This window comes from Tamandua tetradactyla, chromosome 11 (genome assembly GCF_023851605.1).
Source record: "Tamandua tetradactyla isolate mTamTet1 chromosome 11, mTamTet1.pri, whole genome shotgun sequence".
In the NCBI taxonomy this organism is placed as follows: Eukaryota; Metazoa; Chordata; class Mammalia; order Pilosa; family Myrmecophagidae; genus Tamandua; species Tamandua tetradactyla.
This window is the reverse complement of record NC_135337.1, coordinates 71,954,850-71,970,022: the sequence shown is the minus strand read 5'-3', so window position 1 is coordinate 71,970,022 and position 15,173 is coordinate 71,954,850. Positions and strand designations below refer to the sequence as shown.

The 15,173-nt window shown below is 34.9% G+C and overlaps 1 protein-coding gene across 21 annotated transcripts in view; it reads right to left on the bottom strand.

The window, feature by feature from the left end:
* AFDN (afadin, adherens junction formation factor) overlaps positions 1 to 15,173 on the bottom strand; it is a 170,107-nt gene that overhangs the window by 34,572 nt on the left and 120,362 nt on the right. For all 21 annotated transcript variants that reach the window (XM_077120849.1, XM_077120848.1, XM_077120846.1 and 18 more), the window contains 3 exons: positions 14,244 to 14,442; positions 9,563 to 9,666; positions 7,496 to 7,582 (listed from right to left, as the gene is read on the bottom strand). In XM_077120849.1, the coding sequence (XP_076976964.1) occupies positions 7,496 to 7,582; positions 9,563 to 9,666; positions 14,244 to 14,442 (390 nt within the window). The remainder of the gene's footprint in view (positions 1 to 7,495; positions 7,583 to 9,562; positions 9,667 to 14,243; positions 14,443 to 15,173) is intronic.

The window sequence follows — 15,173 nt, the reverse complement described above, 5'->3', positions numbered from 1 at the left end:
TATAGGGAATAGGTCACAATCCAAGGTCTGGGGCAGTCTGAGTCTCTCAGCTGCCCCAGTAGCCTATTCTGTTCATACAGGTGTACCCCAAGAGTACTATTGTTTTCTATGAGTACTACAATGTGAAAAAATGGGTGGCTCTGCTTTAGAGTATTAACATTTTATGTTTCTATTATACTATTTAATATAAATTGAATTCAGTCTTTCAGTTGATCCAAGAAACAGCACTTAGGCCATAATTATAAAAACAGGTAAGGAACATGTGCCATTTTATACAATTAAATGAAAAATTATTATTATTATTATTATTATTTTGCATCTCCAATGAAAAAAGCTTTAATCAGTGAGTACTTTGGAATTGTTTTTAAGAGGAATCAATAATTTCCTGACTACATTTCTTTGATTAGGTCTTTCCCACATGGTCATAACAAGGACATTAAAGAACAGAAAAGACAAGATCTGAAATCCTTCAAAAGCCTAAATTATAGTTTGTGTATGGAACCTACACTTCACACAGTCAGAAGTAGGTATATTAATAAACATTGTCTTTACCTTCTCATCCATTTCTAAGGCATAGGAATCTTATTTTGTATTTTAAGTGAACTAAGATTTTAAAACTTCAAATCAGTATAGTCTAAAAGCACAAAGCAGAACATCTTTAAGACACTATATAATTAACCATCTATTTTAAAACATAATCATACAATACCCCAAGTATTTTTAAAATGATAAACTTTTTGTTCATTTTCAGAAAAGAAATATAAGTTTTAGATAAAGCCTATAGTAAAACCACCTAACATGCCAAACGTTAAGTTATATCAGAAATATTCTTATATACACCCTTGGAAAATTATATAGCAGTAGTCACATGATTTAAAGCAATTTTTACCATATTATAGCCAGCAGAGTTAAATGTTTTTTCTTGTATATTTTTATGAACTTTAAGAATCTGCAGCAATAAAATAGACAGCAACAATTTTCTGGGTATGTAATTACAAGCTACATTAAATGGTTGCTTCACGAGCAAGTTAATTATTGACAGGTTTGAACAAGTTACAGTGAAAGAAAAAGCATGCTTTGAAGATCACAAATTTTGTACAAAAACATGGACGACAACACCCTGCAGAAACTCACCACTGATTCTGTTCTTCCAACAACAGAGAACCACATTTTGATCTCTGGGACTACGAAACTTCTTGAACTGTAAAAATCAATCATCTACTCCTCTCAGTTTTCAACAGCAACCAATACAGCTGGTATTTCACAACTCTGAGCAACAGAATTCTGAGCTGGAAGCTATGACACTCTATGGCATTTACCAACACTAGCTAGAACCAATACAACATTCAGACTCTTACGTAATCAGTCATTTCTGATTTTCATTTACTTTGTACTTTATTAAACTTTTTAAAAAGCTAGAAAAATAAAAAAGGAAGGAATTATTTGTATCTTACAAATCCAAATTAAACAGGAAACAGTGAGTTGTCCCACAGACAGGACAGAAGTTTAGCATACTACCCTACCCCCAAAAGTAAATTTTAAAATGTAAACTGCATATACACAGCTTCCAAATCATCTGGATTTCATAAAACTTAACCATAATGTGGAAGGAGAGTCAGGGAGCTTATCATCAAAACATCTTCTAGAGTTATAGCAGCTAAGCCCTACACTAATTATGTGTTTGGCAGAAAAAACACAAAAACCACAACAGCTTATAAAAAAATCAAAAGCTCACAGACACAGTAAGTGTTACTGAAACCTACAGGCTCTTCTGCAAAAAAAAAATTACCAAGCAACACAAGCATCAAAACTAAAAATATTAGTAGATATTGTTTACTGTGTGATTAGCAAGTACCAGGCTCAAAATGTTTTACTTACTTAAAACTTACAATAACCTTAATGAGGTAATGACAACTGTTCTTATCATCCTTAAGGCAGGAAAACTGAGGCTTTTAGAGGTTAAGCAATTTGTTCAGGGTTCCATGGCTGTTCAGTGGCAGAGTCAGGATGACTCCATGCCATGCCATTCTTCGAACAGAATCATACTGAGACGCAAGTCATCCTAAGAGATTCACTAACAGAAAGAGATGCTATCCATAAATCATGGTGAAGGTAAAATGTCCCTCTATACCAATCTTTTCTTAAAATACATCCTTAAAAACCTGAAGATAAATGTGCTCTATTGTTATAATTTATGTATACTTACAGCTCATATCAACTACATAGTTATTTTAGTAATGTGTATAAACTAGCATTTTTGTTTTGCTTTTGCTGAACTTTCCTTTCCAGTACCAAAGCATTCTGTCCACTTAATAGACCATGAAAGTTGTTTCCTCTAGAGGATAACATGCTGACACCCAAATTTTATCTTTGGTATTTAATTTTCTGAGCTCCATAGTCAAATAGCTGACGATCTAACAAATATCTCTTAATATCTTATCTACCTTAACAGGCATCCGAAACCTCAAATTTAACATGTTTAAAACTGAACTCTTGATTCCCAACTCCCTATAAGCAGAATTTCCCCCTTTCCAGTTTCTTTCTATCTTCAGAAAAGAACACCTCCATTTACCAAGCCATTCAAGTGGCTTGGATAGGATTACAGAGATTCTTGGTGTTGGAGAAAAGAGCTTTCACTAGGTAAAAAATAAGTTTTGTAAGCACCAAATTCATACTTAGCCTCATTAAATCTATTTTATTAACTGATAAATGAGCAATCTTAGACATGACTAAATCTAGACTCTCTTTCAAAAAACTTTATTTACTTTCTCCTAATTTAAATTTATATATATCATACACTACAGAAAATATTTTTAAAGGCTAGACATAGAAGAGAAAAAAGTGAAAATCACTTATGTGTTAGGGAGGATCCCACTCCCATTTTCTGAGAAGGGACACTCATGTCTTATAGCCCTCAGAAAGGAAGGAAGCAAAGAAACAGAACCTTTACCCACTCTCCATCTCCTCCCACTCTTCTCCCAGGGAGGAGGAGCACACTGATGTGATTGGTGAGGCAGGGATAAGGTGCTGAGTAGGAGTACTTCTCCCTTCTAGGTCCTCTCCTTTTTGGAATGTCCTGTTCTGAGAAGCCATTTTTCTCTTTCCCAGTGGAGACCTGTGGTGAGCCAGCTGGGCAAGCAACTTGGGGGAGGGGGTTTAGGGTGAAGGAAAGTATGTTTAATGGAGGTATCTTGTATTACCAGGTTCACCATAGATACACACACATCAGCTATATTTTCTAGTCTAATTTGGTTGTTAAAAAAGTTCATCTTTTGATTTATATTTAACTTCCTGTGTTGGTATTATTCCCCATCAAGTAACCATTCTACAAATCTATATCCCAATTAGAAATACTATTAACATGTTATTACCACGTTTTTCTACAAATCTCTTTTTAAATGTCTTTCTTAGGATAGGAAACAGGGAAAAAAATCTACAAATTAAACAAAGAAAAACTATACTTTATTCTTTTAATCACACAAGTACACTATAGGCACTTACTCTCTTCTGAAATAAATATTAATAGTTAGCTACTACTTTCATACTAAGTTTATACTAGTGTCAGTAAAAGTAACAATAGTCTCCAAACTATCGTATACCTTCCTCAAGATAATCTCCTGTAGACCTGTAAAATTATGTTAGACCAATGGAGATCAGTAATTGTGCTATACTGTTACTGTACTTTCTTATTACAAATCACAAATCCTTCTGCAATAACAAGGATTCAAGAGTCACTTATATTTTTATAACAAAAGTACTTTCTACTGAATATGCAGTGATGATTTTTCAAATATTGTGTTTTCTTCTTACACTTCCTTTTATATGAACTCCCTCCCTTTGCCTTGTGGGAAATTAGACTTAAGGTAGGAACACAAATGCAAAGAATCAGCCCTTAGTTTTGATATACAAAGAACCTCAGGAGGTACTTCAAGCCCCACAGAAGACAAGTCATAGGCAGAAGCTTTGGGTTGGAAAAGAAAAATACCACGTGTAAGGACCAAAAACAAGAAGCAAGGATGGGTCTGTGCTCAGCAGCCATGCATGCCAGCAGGCAGCCAAAGGCCAAGTGGAGGTGATTATCCTAGAGTCAGCTCCAGGCCAAAGTCCTATGTATGATCTTTCAGGCCTGACCATGGGCAACTGCATGTTCATGGCTCATGTGCCTACATTCAGAGGTTCCTTGGCACTTTTGCCCACTCTACCCCCACCCCTATCCTGCACCATATGCCATCTGACCTTGCCCAGAACAATACCATGGGGGAGAAAAATGGGACAGTGAGGGTTGGTGCCTTTTCCCTCTGCCTCTGGTCTGCCTGCATTGTCTCAGGAAGGAAAAGACTTGACTATTACATTCAGTTTCGCCAGTTGTCCTAACTGACCCCCAATATCAACCAGCCCAACCAGGTCAGAGGTCAATATTCAGAGACAAACAACTTAAGTCACTTTAACTGGAAGTCAGAGAAGATCCAGAGGATAGGGTAAGGAACTGCAAAAGCAATCCTGAAGTCCCACACCCTCACTTCTGTAAGAATGCTTGTTCCTTATCTACATCAGGATACTATTACAGAGAAAAAAGAATTAAAAACTTTGAAAGCTTGAATGTTTACTTGAATCAAACATGAATCTACAAAAAACTGGCAGTTTTGTACCGAAAGAGATTATTTTGTTTTAAACTGGAAAATATGGAGACTGAGAAATGGTAGTCCCCCACCTCCCCACACTCAAATCTTAAGCAAGGTTAATACTTGAAATGAAGTTAGATGAATAACAAAATATACAGAGGTTAACTTTTTCCTTCCTGCATATGAGTGTGGTGGGGTAAGTCTTGACCTTAATAAATATTTTTCCCCTGAAAATTTGCATTTGATTCCATTAGTAGGCAAAGAAAAAAACTGTTCTATAACTGATACGTCCCCATTCACATTTCCAAATGTTTTTGAGTTGTGAGTACAATAAAATTCCAACAGTCTGGAAGTACAACCCATGAACATGACCCTTATCGAGAGAAGCAGAAATTCTAGACTATGTGGGTGGATTAACATGCCCCTAAGTCTACCCTCTGGCCTAACTTAGGTGCACCTAAACAAAAAGCACAGTATCTGCGAAGCACAATAAAATGACGTACGCCTGTATATAGACGTAGCATTTTAAAAGGATCAGACTTTTCCATCTGATTCCTAACCAGAGGTCCTACCTTTAGTCCCAGATTCTTCTAATTCATCTCACATGCTATTTCCAGAAAAACTCCCTAAACTGTCAATTTCATCATGTCCCTCTAATGTTCCAAATCCTTTCACTTCTCCTTGATGCCTACAAGATGAAATGCAAACTCCTCAACTGATCAAACGAAAGTTTTAAAAATTAATCAAGCACTACCTTCCTTAGTCATCCTCAACTCTCATGGCAAGCAGGTCTCATATTATCCAAAATCCACAATGCTTGTTTGTTTTAGCCTTGTACTATCACTTCCACCTGCAATATACCACCTCCTTTATTCCTTTTTTCCAATTACTTATATTCCAAGGAAGTAAATTCTACTTCCCTCATGATGCTTTCCACAACTGCTGTAACAATCATTAATATCCTTAACCCACTTTCTGAAATACTCGACTGTAAAATTTTGTCATACTTATATTGTATATTAATTATATATTGTTTCATAGGGATTTGTCTTGAGTAGTATGGACTTAGATTATGGATAGCAAATCTCTCCCACAGATAACCCAATGAGTGATTTTTCAGTTATTGGATAATTTATTATATTAAATACATTAACTTCTAGGATTAAAGATGCATAACAAATCAGATAGTCACTTTTTTTCATCTTATTTTTTTCAAAAATATTTACTGCAAACCATACATCAAGTACTGTATTAGGTAGGGGAGACTAGTGAACATGTTAAAGAGAGTCAGTCTAACAGAGGAGGAAGGGGATCAAACTCTAAGTTATTTAATTCTAGTTATAAGTACAAAAGAAGACTATGGAGGACTATAAAAGCATACAAGGAACCTAACTTTATTTATGTTAGGGAAGACCTTATGGGAAGCAATATATTAACCCTTGTTTTGAGAAGTGGTATGAAAGGCAAATATTCAGTGCAGAGGGAACAGTGTATACAAAAATTCCAAGGCAGAATTGGAGTACCTGGACCACTCAATTGGCTCACTCTCCAGTCTTCAGTGAAGACCTCAACATCTCCCCTAATACTTTGTATGCATTTTTTAAGTGCATTGGTGACTCCATGGCCTCCCACTATACTCTAACTTACACTCCTCCCTTCTCTTTACAAATTAAAGGATTTGAGGGAGAGAAGTCTTTAGAGTAACCTTTAAAAATCACTGGTCCCTGGGCAGTGGACACTAGTCAAAGAAGGAAGGAGTTTCAAATGATGGTCGATTTACTTCAAATTAAAATTCAGGATAATATAATTTTGGTATAGACAAAAAACAAATTTTAAAACAAAAATTTTGACTACGATCAATTAAAAACATTTCTCAAAATACACTGTGCAAAAAAAATACACTGTGTAATTCAGGAGGCACTTCTATTATATTGCTATACAATGTTGTCAAGTTTTTCATATAGTCCCCTATATGGACACAGATAACAGAAGTTTTGTGCTGCTAAAGCAGCATTTTAAACAAACAAAAAATAGCACAGCCAATTTAACTGAACCATTAATTACTGAATATTAGTTCAAAAAATCATGTTCATTCCAGTGAACATATATGACTATTATCCAAAGCTAAAATTCTTTATAAGCAAACATTACTAGGTATCTATGTGGTAGAAGCGGCTTAACGCCAATATCCACAATATTAATTTTTTTTTAACCAATAAAAAAAACACCTATGCTGTTTTAAATATATTGCCACAAATTTGTGGGTGAAAGGTATCAAGCCCAAAGAGTTCTTGGAAGGATTTCTACCCTTGAGTACCTATCAGGACAATACACAGACCAGGTTAAGAATGCAATTTTCTAAGCTCCGTTCCACACCTACTAAAAGAGAGTATGTGGAGATTAGAACCAGAATTCTGCTTGTGTAACAAGCTACCAATGATTCCAGCATGCACAAACATTCTAGAGAAGGTTTTCCTAACACCTAGTTGTGATGAGGTTGTAGAGCTATTTCTCTCATTTGAATCAAACTAAGTAGTTTTCTACTGTGCCAACAATATTTCCCTCTGCTGTGGCTAAACAACTTTTGACTACGCTTTTGAATTGTTTCCTTATGAGCACCAACTGTTCAATGTCAAGGTATCATCACTCTAGCTACATTTTCAGAGTAGGAGATCATCCCTTAATTAATTATGCCTGTGCACAGTGGTTTCATTCATAGAACAACATTCCTCTCTCCCACACAAAACAAAACTGAACATGCATTTTATCCACAGACTAGAAAGAACTCCCACACAATTCAACCTTGACCAACTACTGATTTAATGTTTAAAGAATGGACTACGTCAATTCTCACATTACTAATTCTGTCCTACCTTTGCTGCAACAATGCTAAGGCCCATTCCATTTTGCTTTTTTAGGGTCACGGTAATTATTTCAGGTTCTTTCCTCAGAGGCTGAGTCTAAAGGATGAAAAAAAAAAAGGTTTATGACTGAAATTGAAGTACTTGTATATGGTTAGAAGACACATCATCTAGTCAACTGTTTTCACTGCAATAAACGGGGAAAGAAAACAAAAGGTGGGAAAGGAAAATAGTAAAACAAAAATCAATATGGAAAATCTTCATGTATCAATCCGGTAAACCAAATATTGATACTCTTGACTCATGAGTCTTAAAAAGATGAACCTAACCATAAATGTTATTTATTAATATTATTTGAAGAACTCAATTGATATAACTGTAACTAAACTTCCATTACTATTGTTAGAAAACCAGATTATAAAGACAAAAAGTCAATCTTTACTTTATCTTCAAAACAAATAACTAGCTTTTGGTTTGTCTGTTTGAAGAAGAAATCTAACTTTATTCTACATTATTTATAGGAGGATAGCAATAAACAGTTAAAGTTGATCTAACATCTTTATTTCTTGGGAAAATTAACATTTTATCTTAAATTAAAAAAAACAAAATATCTACAGGATTCATGTTGCAGTAATTAACTCATTCTGTCACAGTGTAAAGCCCATTAGGTTGGATAATAAACCCAAAGTTACTAAGTTACATTCCAATAAAGCATGCCAGTTCTTAAATACATTCATTAAAAGAATGAGAAAGTGAAATTCATTGAAGTTACATGTTATATGTCATACTTCATACCAAAGAGTAAACAAAATGAATGAAGAAAATTAGTGGTACATACATATTAAGGGAGGATTTAATTAATAGACAGCATGAAGGTATATTGCCAAGGAAGAGATAATTATACCCATTGCTTGTTAATTTAGAAGGAAAATGACCAAAGCCTATGAAAGGTTATTTTGAAGAAAATAAATATATCAGATGGCATTAAAATTAAAAATAAATAAAGACCTGAAATCTCCTATGAAATATGTGAATAAGCTAGAAAGATAAAGAATAACTGATCCCATCAAAGGAGGTGCTTTGTTTTTCTATAAAATCTGGAAATTATAAGGTGCTGCTGTTACTTGGGATTTGTCAAACACCTAGTAGTATTGATAAAAAGTATTAGAGGTAGATTCACTTTACCAGTAGTAGTTAAATATGATCATATATTTGGTATAACAGAGCAATTTTCAGTTAATTAAACTTCTGGAGATGAATATGATATATGCTCAAATCTAAAGTATGTAAGTCAAAATAAATTAACTACTTTGGATTTAATATACAAAACATACATTATTATTGTTTATCTTACATTAAGTATTGCCATTTTACATAATGTATGTTTTCTTAGAAACTAGTTATATAATACGCATACTCTCTCTCTTTTTTTTTTTGCATTGCCAGGCACCAGGAAACGAACCCGGGTTTCCAGCATGGCAGGCGAGAACTCTGCCTGCTGAGCCACTGTGGCCTGCTCCATGCATACTCTCTTGATTGACTACCAACTAATAATTTAGAGCAGAACATGTCAAGTCAATAAGCTTCAAAAGGCTTATGAATTGTTTTTCCTATATTCGAATCTCTAAATCTTGGCCCTGGCACAATATGCTATTTCCATTTCTCTAGAATACTGAACAGGTGATTAAACTACTATATCCAATCACATGTGATATACTGGTCCCTTTTCTTATTAACCTTGAAGAATACATGGACACAACTGCTTACCCCTTTGAATCCTGAAATAGTTTGAAAGATGTATTAGCATTAAGGCTGGAATAACTGGAGGCACAAGTATTCTTTATTTTTTAAAGTATCATTTGTTTACAGATAAAATTATAAAGATATGGCCTGGAAAAAATATGTATTCATCAAAATCATGGATTTAAGGTTCCTGAGTAAATTAAGTACACAAGGGTGATTTAAAAAATTTCCTATCACAGTGTTCACCGTTAGCAAGGAACTAATTTGCATTAAGCTTTTGAATCATGAGGAATACAATTCTTTTTATAGTGCATTTATTATCCTCAAAATACTTGCCAGTTCAGTGTTCTCACGCATAAGGTGACTTTCATAATCTGCACCTTCAAAGTATATTGTCCAAGTGCCCGGTGAACGTGGATGAGGGATTAACCTGCAAAATCCTAAAGACAAAACAAGCAGATTGTAGGGTTGAAAAGGCACACCATGTCAAGTCATATGGTCTTCATTCAACACAGGAAGGAAGATACACCATTGACTGCTTAATAACCAGTGACAAAATTTATTTTCTCACTTGTACCTATACTCTCTATCAAAAATAAATTTTCAGACATTTAAAATCACAAATTTGGGCAGGCAACGGTGGCTCAGTGGTAGAGTTCTTGCCTATTATGCTGAAGACCCAGGATTCCTGGTGCCTGCCCATGTAAAAACAAAAAATCACAAACATGTTTTGGTCCAGTGGAATTTCAACACCAAGCCAAAAAGTGGAATTGGTCTCCCCCTCCTTTGTGTTCCAAAAAAAGGAACTTTTTCTTACCTCTATATGAAATTATTGGAAATATTTCTCTTCAGATTTGTCTACTCTATCAAACTGCAAACTCTTCAGTAACGTTCAGACGTCATTTTAATAAAGGGAAAGGAAAGAGGAAGAGGACCAGAGAACGGCATTCTACAGTATCGGACAGGGAAAGCCCCTTCTCATAACTCAGTGTTCAAATTTTCTTATGTCGTACTCATTTATTCTTACATGTAAATTTTAGAATTATTTTATATAGTTTTAAAGAATATCTCTGACATTTTCACTAGGAACAAAGGAATCTTTACAAAACTAAGCCTTTCAATTTGAAATACATCATTCTTCATTTAGTCATGTTATTTTGTGTTCCTCAGTAATTTTTTGAAAGTCGTATCACATAGGCCTTGCACAATTCTTAAGTTTTCTTTAAAGTGTTCTTCCTATTATTATTAGCACTACCAATTACTACTATATGCCAAGCACCATGCCAACAGCTTTTCATTAACATACAGTCTCAATTAATCACAATGACCGTGAAACGATGAAAAGTTCTACCTAACATTGGCTGGTATTCCAATACACTCTAATGCTTATCAGTAAGTATAATTTTGGCTATTATTTTTGGATACTTGTGAAGTTGTGGAAGAGGTAAAAAAAAAAAAAAGGAATGGCTAGACAAAATGTGAAATATTATTTAACATAAAAATAAGCGAAGTTCTGATACATGCAATAACATGGATGAACCTTGAAGACATTATGGTGAGTGAATACAGGTTACCAGTATAGGATTTCTATTTGGAACGATGGAAATGTTTTGGTAATGGACGGTAGTGATGGTAGCACAGCATGGTGAACACAATTAACAGAAATGAAATACATATATATATATATATACACACATATTTGTATATAGTTAGGAAGTAATTATAGTTTTAGGTTCTCTAAAAACTACTACTTCAAACTAATTTCATTAAAATGCAACTTTTAACTTGCTTCTCTTTCACATGTGCTTGAGAATCACAAATTTAACAAGATTTTGAAATTTTATGAATTGAAAATTATTTTCTTATTTTTTCAAATGTCAGGGTCCCATAAAAAGTTCTGAGACATACTGTAAATAGTTTGTTTTATTAGCTTTCACAATGCACTTCTGACCAGGTATAAGTTTATGCTGGCTTTATGAACTTCTCTCACAGAATTGTATTGCTTGAAAAAACAGGAGGAATATAAATGGAGAGCACACAGCAGTTCTTTAATCAGCTTCCAAAGAACTGAGTGTAAAGAATTAAAAACATGGATGTCCTAACACACCTGATTCTCTATCTTTTGAAGGCTTCTCTGAGTAAAGCTACATGCACTATTTTCATCTAACACATATGTAATAATACTGTGATGTCAAGATCCTGATAAAAAAATCACATATCTTAATACTGATCATTCAAGAGAGCCTAAGGGGGAATTCATGAAGAAAATAATCATCATGTCAAGATCTCACTATTTCCAATTCGGTAAATATCTATGCTATGGTCCATATTACACAACTGGCAGTTGCCTACACACCACAAATTATACCTATTTGCAAGATGCTAGCAAATTAATTTCCCCACATGGCTAACTACAAGGTATTCATTCAAGAACATTTACTGAGCCCTTAGCATGCTCAGGCAAAAGGCCCTATGTTAGGTGCTAAAGAATAGGATAAAAGTAAAACACAGATAAGCTTATTGTCTCAGCTTATTGAACTCAGACTCAAATATAGACAACAGATAAAGTAATAAAAACATCACAAAAGAATGTACGAGTCATTCTCGGGGAAGGGTAAATTGTTAGGAAGAGGTCACTGTTTTCTAGATGAAGTGATATTTGTCTGAGATTTAATAAAATAAATAAAACCGTGAAAGTTAAACAAGTAAAGAGTCCTGACAAAGAGAGCAGCATAGATATCAAGATACAGTTCAGGGCGGGCCGCGGTGGCTCAGCGGGCAAAGTGCTTGCCTGCTATGCCGGAGGACCTCGGTTCGATTCCCGGCCCCAGCCCATGTAACAAAAACGGAGAAACAGAATACAATAAAACAAGAAAATGTTTAAAAATGTTTCCCTTTCTTCCTTCCTTCCTTCCTTCTATCCTTCCTTCCTTCTCTCTGTCTTTCCTTTAAAAAAAAAAAAAAAAAAAAAAAGATACAGTTCAGTATCAGTAAAACAGACAGTATGTATATATGATATTTTGACATAAAGAAATAAGAGTAGAGGGAGAGGATGTCATGCTCATGTTCAACAGTTCAGGTTTCTTAAGTCCTGTAGGTGACAGGGAAGACATTTAAGCAGAAGAACGCCCATGAACAAACCACGGTTTTAAAAGCTCTGATGGCAATATGGAGGACTGAGTAGAAGAAGGTGAAAGCAGAGAATTGGGGCAGGAAGAACTGTTAGAAGATGACTGCATTAATTAATCTACGTGAGAAACATTTGGGAAAATTGATGTACTTTCCATATAGGGAAGGCCATCCTTGAGCAGCCTTTGTGGCAGCCACGTTAACTGTGCACCTCAGCAGCTCCAACCGCTCCCATCTGCATCCAACACCGCATTGGTGGCGAGGCCATGCTTCCTGAGGCTTTTCCCAGTAACTGACTTAACATGACAGGAGGACTAGCTCAAATAAATTCCCAGTGGATACAGGACTCCTCTAACAGGTAACTTTGGTTCAGGGATTCCCATCTGTCTGGCTGAAACTGCCTGGTGAGGGTCCTTCCTCACCCTTCTCTTTCCACAGGTGTCAGACATGCATTAGGACTGCAGGCTCTCCCTGCCTATTCCTGCTCCCCAACCCATTAATCCTTCATGTGTTGCCCTTCATAAAAATCTGATGCACATCTAATCCTGTCTTGGCATCTGCTTCTCTGAGGACCAGAACTGATAGTTCTGGAGAACATTCCTGTGAGGGTTACAGACATAATCACATTTTCTAGTCGATTTGCAAACAAAAATTCACTTATAAATGAATTTTTTAAACCATCAGAACCCTTGAAGATTTTTAAATCTATTTATTATATGAGTGAAACATTCAGTGAAGTAAAAAAAATACTACTAAATAAAACTATACCTAGGGCGGGCCACGGTGGCTCAGCAGGTAAGAATGCTTGCCTGCCAAGCCCGAGGACCCGGGTTCAATTCCCGGTGCCTGCCCATGTAAAAAAAAAAAAAGAAACTATACCTAAGGACTTCTAACATTAATTTTAATACTACTGTTTTATTTATTTAAACTAATCCCTAAAATTTGGGTCTGTTTATCTACTCATCTGTGCCATTCTCCACACTACTAAAAGGGGCAGAGTGGGACTGAAACTTGGTCTACATGCTTTATGAATAATTGTGGTATTTTTAATAAATTTCTTCACTTCATGTATCACATATGAAAATGTATCAGAGGATACATAATAAAAAATGTCAAATCACTTGTACTCAAACTTTACAGAGCAATAAACCCTTTCATATATGAAGACAACAGTAGAGCACACACATGCTGGAGTTCGATACAGCTGCTGAGTTTAACACATAATATGCACCAGCCGGACACAGAGAACTACAGCCAAAATAATAACTGTTAACACTAAGCGAACACGTATGCCATGATACTGATTTAAATGCTTCACAGGTAATTCGTTTAATTCTCACAACAACCCTATAAGATTGGTACTACCAACATGTCCACTTCACAGATTAGAAATCTGAAACACAGAGACAACTTGTCCAATATAGCAAAGCTTGCTGGTGACAGTGTTGGGATTAGAATTTTGGCAGTCCGTTTCCACAGCTTGTGCTGCTTTCAACTACTCTGTTCTACTGGTTCCAATACAAAGTTTGCACTTTAGTTCTAAGCGGATGAATCAAACTACTATGCTCATAAAATACCAGGAATGCAGCAGCAATAAAAGATCCCTTTTTATCAGTCCAAGCAGATTAATAATGACATCAAATGAACAGAGCAGGTGCTTACAATTAAGGATCACAATATATACACAAGAGCTTATTGTCTGAAACTTTCTAATCCTATGCTGCTATGAAATGCTTACTTTTCAGACCATAAAATACTGACCTCTCCAAAAGCAAATCGGTGTGCATTTACACACTAGCGGATTGTCTTATAAGAATATATAATTAATAAAATGCCAACTTCAATCTTGGTCACAGTTCAGATTGCAGGTATAGTAAACAATCCTTACCTCTCTGGCATAGAGGATCTAAAAATTCTTGTAAACCATTTGGGATATTTCTGACAACATCACAAGAATAGCCATCTTCGGGCAAAAGAAAAGGGAGCTGCAGATCAGGATCCTCTTCTAACTGTACTTCCCTTCCATCACTACGTGCTAATTCATCAGCTGTATTTTCAGCTACAGCCACTACATTTTCTATAAGATCCTGGTTGGAAAACAAATGCAAAATTTAAAAAAGAGATGCTAAGTGATTGATGCAGTTGATAAATAATTATTTAATAATATGCATGTAATCATTATAGTACAGTTTATTTTGTAGACATACATACACACGCAAGGCTGGTTATAGAAAGGAAAGAAATTCATCAATAGACTCAAAATTCAGTCTTATAAAGCAATAAAACAATAGCAAAATACACAAATTTTATATATAAACCACGATATAAATTATTGAAGATGAATAAGTTTCAAATAACTTGTAGATTTAAATAAAAAAAACTACTCAGTCACAATACTTTTTTTCAAAGTAATTATTTTCTCATACACAATTCTTTAACATTTTAAATAGTCAATTGTTAATAATCATACTTTTGCAGAATGGTTAATAATGTTCTCAGAAAAAACTCAACAACGTGTTAAATGGAAAAAACAACAACCAGGATAAGTATATCTAAGTAGTGTTTTCCCATAACACGTATGTGGAAAAGTTCAGATCATAACTATAAAGTGAACACATCAGTTTAACTGCTATCCTGTTCAAGAAATAAAACACTGGCACTTGAGAAATTGTTCTACTCCACATCATTACCCTCTCCTTTCCCAAAGATAATGACTTCCAACACCACAGATCAGTTTCCTCTGATTTTTTGATAATCACACAGATGGAAATAGAATGCATACAGTTTGCATCTCACTACTTTTGTGCAAATTATGTCA